Source organism: Elephantulus edwardii, unplaced genomic scaffold (assembly GCF_000299155.1).
Source record: "Elephantulus edwardii isolate Elephantulus edwardi_28Jun2011 unplaced genomic scaffold, EleEdw1.0 scaffold00077, whole genome shotgun sequence".
In the NCBI taxonomy this organism is placed as follows: Eukaryota; Metazoa; Chordata; class Mammalia; order Macroscelidea; family Macroscelididae; genus Elephantulus; species Elephantulus edwardii.
In genome coordinates, this window is record NW_006399827.1 from 9726468 (window position 1) to 9735912 (window position 9445).

The 9445-nt window shown below is 41.9% G+C and overlaps 1 protein-coding gene across 2 annotated transcripts in view; it reads left to right on the plus strand.

The window, feature by feature from the left end:
• SPOP (speckle-type POZ protein) overlaps positions 1-4989 on the plus strand; it is a 135696-nt gene extending 130707 nt beyond the window's left edge. The window contains exons 9-10 of one of the 2 annotated variants that reach the window (XM_006889315.1): positions 1948-2090; positions 3383-4989. In XM_006889315.1, coding sequence (XP_006889377.1) covers positions 1948-2090; positions 3383-3527 — 288 coding nt within the window. In that variant the 3' untranslated portion in view covers positions 3528-4989. The remainder of the gene's footprint in view (positions 1-1947; positions 2091-3382) is intronic. The other variant, XM_006889316.1, reaches the window with a different exon arrangement.
• The last annotated feature ends 4456 nt before the right edge of the window (positions 4990-9445 follow it).

Sequence of the window (9445 nt, forward strand, 5' to 3'; positions counted from 1 at the left end):
ACCAGTGCTCACTTTTTAGACAAAGATACTGAGGCTCAGAGTTACCCATCTGGCCTAGGTGGACCTGCAGTGAGACTTATTTGTCTCTGAGTTTTCATTCTTGCTCTTTTTCCAGGGAACCGTGTAGCCTCTGTGCTGTTTTAAGGGGACCTGGAGTGGGAATCTGTCTGAATGGCCATTCCTAGGATGCAGACTTGCATATAATGTGCTAACTTAAACTTCTAAGGGATAAAACAGTTTAATCAAAGCAATGCCTTAAATTTATGAATGAAAAGTAACTGAAGGGTGCATTTACAAATTCCATTCAGAATTTCCCATTAGATAGCCTTTGCTTCCAAGCCATTAGGAAACATCTTTACCTCTACATCTCCTTGTGAGCTTTAGGAAAACAAAACAAGAAATCTTTCATGGAAGGATCTAAACATCTAAAGTTTACCCAAGAGGTTGAAACAGCTTCTTCTGAGCTTTTCCAGTCTCCTGGGGACATGTGTAATTAGAGCAAAAACAAAACAAAACACGTTGGCCAGGCCTAGGAGACACAATTTCAGTCTCTTGGGTAAGTACTGCCATTAGGCAGGTTTTTCAGAAACGTAATTAAGGGAAAAAACTTTGTCCCCAAAGGGACAAGAAAGGCAACTTTTGTCTAATTGTGCAGCAGGGATCAGAGCTATTCACAGCAAAAGTCCTTTTAAAAGAATGTATTGAGAAAAGATTGATGTTCTGTGTGGGACGGAACATTTACTCAGCCTTTTCCAGCCTTTTAAAACAAAATCAGCAACTAATTCCTTGCTTGTCTAGTGTCATTCATATTTTCCATGGAAACGATTTTCTAGTTACTCAAATGTAAAAAAATTAAAGCTGCACCAAAACCAATAAACCTCTTTTTTGCTTCAGGAGATCTGAGAGCCAGCAGATATGCCTCCTCACCCAGAATTCATAAAAATGAAATTGTCTTGGTTTGATTGCCATGGTTCAGCCTGGAGGGGGGATTGAGTTCTGAGGCCTTACAATGGGACCTACAAGGAGACTGTGGATACTCAAAGCAAACCATTTTCCTGTGACTCGATTAATGACACTATATTTTGTGCTTGCTTTCATTTCCTTCCTCCTCCTTATCCTTGAAATTCCTTAGTAAATTTATAATCTCAGAGAGGACATAGTACCATTGTGTCAAAACTAATCACCTAGATCAGATGTGCCCAGCTTTAGCCCAGAGCTGTTCTTTCCAGGATGTTTAGACCCTTTGCTTAGAAAATGGGAAAGTTTTCAGTTGAGACTGGATTGGGATCTCTGATGCTTTGTCCTTATACCCTGAGAATCTTAACCTTAACCCCAGTGAAATAGGACTCCGTTTATCCTCTTCTGTTTAAAAGGAGGCCTTTGGTTGACCCTCATTCAGAAGCAGTTAATGGCAGAGATGCTGCTGCAAGTCACCACAGTGCTCTTTTTCACAGCCTGATAGACCAGTTGGAATGTCCTGCTGGGCTAGTGACAATGCTTAAGTAGAAAGGTTGAAATAAGAACTGTGCATCACCCTAGTCTGGCTCTGAATGAAAGAAAGGCTTGCAGATGTTTAAAGTGTAGTCTTCCTGATGATGTGAGGCAAAGTAATGCCCCCTTTTAAGAGTAAGTGGTGATAGTGTAACAAACACTTTAGTCATAGTTGAGATAGGATAAGCTTTAAGATAATCTATTCCATAATTGTCGTTTTTGTCAAGGGGACTTTAGAACCTGAATGGTAACTGCTCAAATTATTTTAACTGTCTTTATTTTAAACTTAAACATCATAATTAGGCTGTATGATTATATATTACAATTGCAGTAGAAGCCTTTTTGTGTCTGTGCATCTCTCTTCCAGTATCAGTTATATGATGTTACTATATAGACTGAAGATAGTAACAGTTAGTTACTGCTACTTCTCTGACTGTGTCCACTTGTGTTTTGCAGTATGCCCTGGAACGTTTAAAGGTCATGTGTGAGGATGCCCTCTGCAGTAACCTCTCGGTGGAGAACGCGGCAGAAATTCTCATCTTGGCTGACCTCCACAGTGCAGATCAGTTGAAAACTCAGGCGGTGGATTTTATCAACTAGTGAGTTGGCATCTTCAAAGTTTTTCTTTCAGGATAGTTGCAACGGCTAGAGAAATGAGAAAGACTTTGAATTAGTGAGTAAAGCCGGCAAGTAGCTTCATTAACCTTTTGATGGCTAAGTCTAGAGTTTTCATCTTCCCCTTCAGCTTGACAGTACAGACATGTTTTAGCTTCCATGGGTCAGTCTTGTTGGTGAGCTGAGTCTTGTACTTCTTATAGTGATCTGAATTGATTAAAATGATAACTTGCTGGCCTGAAAATGCTCTATGTCCCAAATAATAACATCTGTACAAGCTTTCTAGGGGAATAGAAGGGTGTTGGGTTTTTTTAATGAGTTAGTAAAACATATCTAACAGTAGAATACAGGATGGGGCAAAGAGAAGAGGTAATTAGTAGATGATGTTGTTAACTATTGTGTTACAAAAGAATTAACTAAACCAAACTGGTTTTCCCCCCCTTTATCCTAAATGACAACTCAGCTTTATTACTTTCTGAAATAATTTGAGCTGGCCAAGATAAAATGTGACAGCTCGTCTTCTCGGTGGGCATGTTCTGCACCCTTAACTGATGGGGAGCATACTGTAATAAAGGAAGGAAAAGCCAGAGATGGAAGCAGGCCTTGTAAAGCCCTCACAACAGTAGTTCTGGGGGAGGACATATCAAAGACACCACCAGTTATATGAGTGAACAGTCCTCAACACAGAAAACCCCAAACACAAGTAATAATGTCCCTCAGGTCTCTTTGTGTAAAGAAATTCCAGTCAAAGCAGAAGAAGCCAATAAATTTCAGTTCTGCTGAATGCAAATTATGTACTGGGCACGTGTTTGGTGCCTTTTAAATGTTAGCCGTTCAACATAATGTACTTATTCTCCCCATCTCTTTTTTTCACCCCCTTAGACAGGCCCAGGCTATGATCTGTCTGCTCTGTGGTTTCAGACTTGTAAATGGCAAATCCAGATGTAATCTCAGAGCTGTCTAAGGGACTCTCTTTATTGGCATTACCAGTGAATATAAAGGACATTGACAGTGGCGCGAAGAGCCTGAGGAAAATTCCACCTTTTGTATTTTAGAGTGCAGCAGCTCAAAGCTCTGGTTTTTAGAGTTGCAGCGGCCACAGCTCAGTTACCAATCTGCACATTATCTTAACAGACCGATTCTCATGCATTTAAGGGCTCTGTCTTGGTGTTTTTTGTGTACACAGAACACTGGACTGTTAATCAGGCTGTCTGGATAGCTGTTTAATGCACCGTTTTGGTCATTCGTTTTTATAACCTGTTGTCTCTTCTCCTAGCCATGCTTCGGATGTCTTGGAGACCTCTGGATGGAAGTCAATGGTGGTGTCCCATCCACACTTGGTGGCTGAGGCATATCGCTCTCTGGCTTCAGCACAGTGCCCTTTTCTGGGACCCCCACGCAAACGCCTGAAGCAGTCCTAAGACCCTGCCTGCTGTAAGACTCCGTTTGTGTTCCAGAAACAGCAGCCACTGTGGCTGCTGTCGACCACCACATAGCGCAATCTGTGGAGCTTTTACTCTATTGTGAGGGAAAAGACTGCATTGTGGCACCAGACTTTTAAAACAGCACTAAATAACTTAGGGAAGTGGGGGGAGGGAAGGGCCCAGGACTCGGGGCTGTTCAACCTAATGAAACCCTGTTGCTGCGTCACTGTGTTCCCTTTGGCCTGGCCAAGTTTGATACTGTGGGGATTCAGTGTAGGCACTGGCCCCGAGGACATCCCAACGGTGGTACTTCGGAGAAACCTGTCTGCATCTGACTGAGCAGAACAATCTTCAGGTGCCTGGAGCAAAAGGAAAAAAAAGGACATTTAGTTTTAAGAGAAAGGAAAGAAGAAAGGATTTTTGCAGAATTCCTCAAAAATCAGTTTGTGGTGGATTCCAGTAGTATTTATGTTGAGAGAAACAAATTTTAGTCCTTCCAACTTGGATGTTGTGAAAACTCCTCACCACTGTACAACTCTGAGAAGAGCTCTCTTGTTAGCACTTATTGTTTGCAAGAACAGAACGTATCCTTTTATGAAATAAGACAAATGAAGGCAAAATGGGAAGGAGGTTATTTGATCAGGAAGATGAGTATTCTGATGTGGTAGCTTTTGCAAAAAATCTTTATTGGTCTTGAAAACTGGAAGAAAAAAAAATTCATCCAAAATTGATACTGTCTTGACAAGACCTATGGTTCTCTGTTTTTAGATGTTGTGGAAAATGTTTTTTGGCATTTTTCTCTGCTTTTATTTCTCCTCCTTCCTCCCACCCATTTTTCTAAAAAAAAATAAATAAAAAATCAAAAACAAAAAAACACACAAACGACAAAAAGAAAGGAAATTGTATTGTCTATTAATACCGTGTGAAAAAAAGCCCAGCCTAGATTGCTCGGCCGTTTGGGCCTGACTTGCTGCCTGCACAGGAACCAGGCCTATTTCTTCTGATTAGCCCCTCTTCCTGCAGGGGAGAACTTCCAAATGTTAATTTTTTTTCCTTTTTGAAAATATAAATAATTACTATTTTGTACTGTGTTGTATCTCTGGTCTTTTGTTTCATTTACCTGGCTCGTCTCTTTGGTCTGAGTTCTTTGCTGAATGGATTTTAAAACCTCAAGGAGTTTGAGCCTTCAGCTTGCATAGATTGTGTTTGAAATGTCTGCACCTAGGAATATATTGCGTCTTCATAATGCCAGGTTTCCTTTGTGACCTCTGGTCTCTTGGCCTCTCCTTCCTTAGTATCTCATGAGGCGTCAGGTCTCTGCTTCCGAGGCCAGGAATGGAAGTGAGCTTTTCTGCACTTTGTGTTTCAGAACCAACCCCACCTCCCATTACCTAACTAAATATAAAAAGATTAAGGGGATATGAGTGTGGAGATTAAATAAAGGGAAATTATTGTTTCTGACTGGTTCTGTTACTAACTCAATGTGTTTCCAGAAAAGTTAATTTCTGAATTCCCTGTGAGTTCACAAGAATGTTCTGGGCTGCTTATCTGCTGCTCATAGCAGTGTCAATCAGGATGGGGCCGTGGGTTACTGTGGAAAATGCATTAAGCTAGTTGCTCAAAGGTTAAGGTCCTTAGATGGAGCTTAACCTTTTCACCTTACATTTCCCTTCCGTGGACATCGGTCTTTGCAAATTTCAGGTGTCCCCATTTTGTGGGAGCACCTAACCTGGGTTCTGGCTCCTGTCATATGCCTCCACTTTCCAGACAGATCAGCACATGCAAAGTCTACTTACATTTTTTCTCTAATAACTGTTTACTCAGCAGTTCAGAGTTCCAGCAAACTCGCACGTACAGCATCTCATTTAAACCTCTCAACAGCTTCACAGGTTTACTAAGACAAGTGGTAAATAGCATCTTCCCATTTTATAAATGAAAAATCCTGGAACCCAGCGAAGTCCAGGGACAGACCCAAAATCACACAGCTAGTGAGTGACAGATGGCTTAATGTATTCTGCAGATTACATAAATGAAAAGGAAGTTTCCCACCCGCACTGCTTAGGTAAGAAATTGGCAGTAATGCTTGCTTCTTGTGACTCTCCCAGCCTATTCTTCCGAGTTCCCTGGAGGACCTGAGGGTTGAGATTCTTTCCTCTTCATTCACGGAACACTTGGGTTAGGAACTGGTGGTTCAGGGAATGCACCTTGCGGAAGGCAGCAGTCCTGGCCCCCAGCTTCTAACAAGGTAAAGATCTCTTCTGGGATTTTCCATTATCTGTGGCATTTCCAGTGAAGCTTCACCAGGGTACAAAAAGCCATTAGGGTTTCAGGTACAGGTGAAGCTGCTCAGGCCTTCTCCTGCCATTATTACGTGATTTTGGACCTGTTTGTTTTTGTTTTAAATGATACAGTTGAAGCCATCTGGTTATGACAACATCAGAGCCCCAGCATACTGTTCATAAACCTCCCACTGCCACCACCCCCTCCCTTAGTTCCCCCACATCTGAAATTTAATTCAAGTTAACTCCACAATCTGGGGCATGTGCTGTCACTGCAGAGATGTCCGTGCCAGTGGAACAGTTGGAGATTTCAATTCCACAAGGATATGGCTTATTTATCAAAACAATATTTCAGGCAAGTAGTTTCATAGAACCTTTGGAGTTGCAGTTTCAGGTCCAAATAGAGTATCTGGCATCGTTCCCCTCCCCAACTCCACCCATCCTTCCCTGGGTTGACTCCTGTGTCTGGCCGTCCGTGGAAAATTTTTCCCATTCCCCATATGGCGATTAAACCTCTTTACTCCTTATGGAATTTAACAGTTTGGGTAAACAGTATCTCCTTTTTTCCTTATCACTGGTAAGGCTTGCTGGTAAAGCTTTTTACTTTTTTCTTCTTTTTCTTTTGTTGTAGCCAAGGACATTTGGATCCTTACCCAGTATAAAAGATCTCTGACTTGACCACTGCTCAGCACTTTCATTTAGAAATCTGGTTTAAACCCATTGTGGCTTCTCCATATTGTGTAGCCTGTGCAGATGAAAGGAAACAGCTTGTATGTTTATGAGCAGAACAACAAACAGAGGGGGAGTTGAGCTGCACTTTGAAACTGACTGTTGCTTTGTTCTGGAACTCCTCTAAAAGAACAGCTCGGTTCCCCCAACATGTATTGCATCTTTTGGTTTCTCTGTCAAAGGCAAATTTTTGGCTGGAGCCCAACCTTGTTTTCCACTACTAATTACCTTTTTAATCCACTTGGGCCCCATGTGTTTGCTGTGTTTCATGACTTTTTCGCTGAACTCTGCCCTCCCATCATTTTGTTGCCTTTCTAATGACTTGCTGACTAATGTTAACATTCAGGTGAGCACGTTTGACTGCTCTTTATTCACATAGATGTGCAAGAAGGGTTGTTTTCCCCTTCTCATTTCAGAGGTGACCTTACTGTGTTGAGCACTTTGACCCACGATGTGAACGCCTCCTGGAGACAAGTGAGCAAGAAAGTGAATGTAGAACAATCAGTGTTTGGGGTAATGAGCTGGGAGAATCAGAAGCTTGGACCTCCAGATGAGAGCAGAAACGTGAATGTTGTTGACTGATGGGATCTTGATGCTGCTAAGCCATTAGTGAGATGATCGCTCCCTCCCTGTAAATCCTGTAATGCTGGAGTGGAGAGTGGCATCTGGAATACTGTTTGGTTCGGATTTCTGCAGCTCTAGGGGGAGAAAAAAATTTAGGCTTGAGGGAATTCTGTACAAGCAACAGAAATGATTACGGAGTTGAAGGGGATCAACTCCAGGGGAAAAACATTATGAAGATAAAATATGTATCACTCAAGTGGGGGAATGTAGTACCTGCTGTTTATAGGTCTTAAGAGTTCTGACCACTCCCTGCTTACCTTATGCAGTTCCCATTCATCCACCTTGGGGAAAGTGGTGATGTAACTTCCTCAAGGTCACTCATTCTGGCCTTGAGCCAGTAAACAGCATCAGGCAAAGGAATAACTTGGGAGCTTCGACCCAAGGACCAAAGAAAAACTCTTAAGTCAAAAGGTGGTCTGAATAGTAAAGTGGACACATGCGCTTTTAACTCTCAGTTGAAATGAGGGCTTTAGGCCTCTCAAGACCATTAAAGATGAGCTCTTGACAAGCTGAAGCAACTAAAGAAATAGGTCTCTCATATAGTTCACCTTCTTTTAAGGTCTTAGGAAATGGGCGTCCGGGAAATCAGGAGATATACTCAAGGTCAAACGCATGAAAACTCAGGCCACTCATGCAGCAAACAATTACTCAGCATCTAGTTAAATGCCAGACGTTGCAGACCTTGGGTTAGGACATAGGATTTCTGCTCCATTTCTGTTTAGGGAAACTGGTGGCCTGGTGGTAGGAGCTATGCTGCTAATCCAACAGCAGGGCTTTCAAATCCACCAGCTGCTCTGTGAGACAAAGCTGAACAGTCTCCCATGCAATTAACTGCCTCTGAAAATCCACGGGAGGGTCAGCTATGGGCTGGTTCCAACTTGACAGTACATAGCAATAATTAGTTCCTTTTAAGAGGGTAGGTTTGGTGGCTTCATGATACAGAATTGTGCTACCAGCACATAGGCACACAGTTCAAGTCCACAAGCTGCTTGCTCCGTGGGTGAAAGATGGGCAGTCTCCTCCCATGTGATTTACTGCCTCTGAAAACCCTCTGGAGGGTCAGCTGCGGGTCAGTTCAACAGTATGCAACATCAACACTTTAGTTTAATGGAGGAAATAGGAAAGTGGCCCACAAAAAAATAAAGCAGAGTTGTTGGAGTTGACTGGAATTTTAAAAAGCTATTGAAGTTCTTTTAAAAAGATAAAAAGCTAACTAAAGCTAAAAAGGTTGGTGGTTGGTTGCCTTAGAACAATTTTTATCAAATAATAGAGACAGAAGGCAGACTGATGAGTAGGTAAGCACTTGTAGATGGAAAATTCATTACTCTTTCCAGAAGTTTGACAGGAAGGGAATCTCCCTGACTCAGGAATTTAGTGTCAATCTAGTCGGCATTCTGTAAAAGGAATGGTACACTGCCTGTTGCATTAAATTACATGTACTTTAGTAGCTGATATTTCTAATTACAGTTGAATCTGTGCCATAATTACTGCCCTAAATTGAGAAAGACTATCGTCACTTTCAACTCTTACTTCTGAGAATGATTTTCTAGAGACAGGCACATATTTCAGTGCATCTTCAATTTCTTCATCTTCCAAGTGAAAATTTGCTCTACACCATGTTAGCCACCACCCAGTCGAGTACGACTCATCAGATCTGAACTCTGGCCTGTGCTGTGCCGTCCTCACCGTCTCTGACACACTCAAGCCCATTGCTGCAGTCACTGTGTCAATCCATCTGGTTCTTACACTGACTCCACCTTTCCAAGCATGCTGTGCCTCTCCAAGGAATAGCCTCTCCTAACAGCATGCCCGAAGACTGAGAGGAAGCTTCTTTGCCTCCAAGGAGTGCTCTACTCTTTCTGCACCTTCTCCAGGACATATATTGTTTGCTCTTTTGGCAGGCCATGGAATATTCAGCACTCTTTCTCCAACACCACAGCTCAAAAACATCAATTCTTATTCCGTCATCCTTATTCATACTTCAAACCGTAGGACTTTAAAATCTTTCCTGGGCTGGTATTTTGGTTCAGTAGTGCCAAAGGTATAGCAGGATTCTCTTCCTCACAAAAGCAATTTGTGTTATTTTCTAATTCTCATAGTATAAATACTCCCACCATGGCTCATTTCAAAATACCTAGTTGGCATCACTGAATATAGAATTAAGAAGAGATGTGCAGTAAGCTCATTATATTGTATTTCCATCATACTAATACAGTTGCTATAAAGAACCTCAGGAGCTTAGATTATAATAAAATGTAATAATGTAAGTAGGAAGAGATGAAT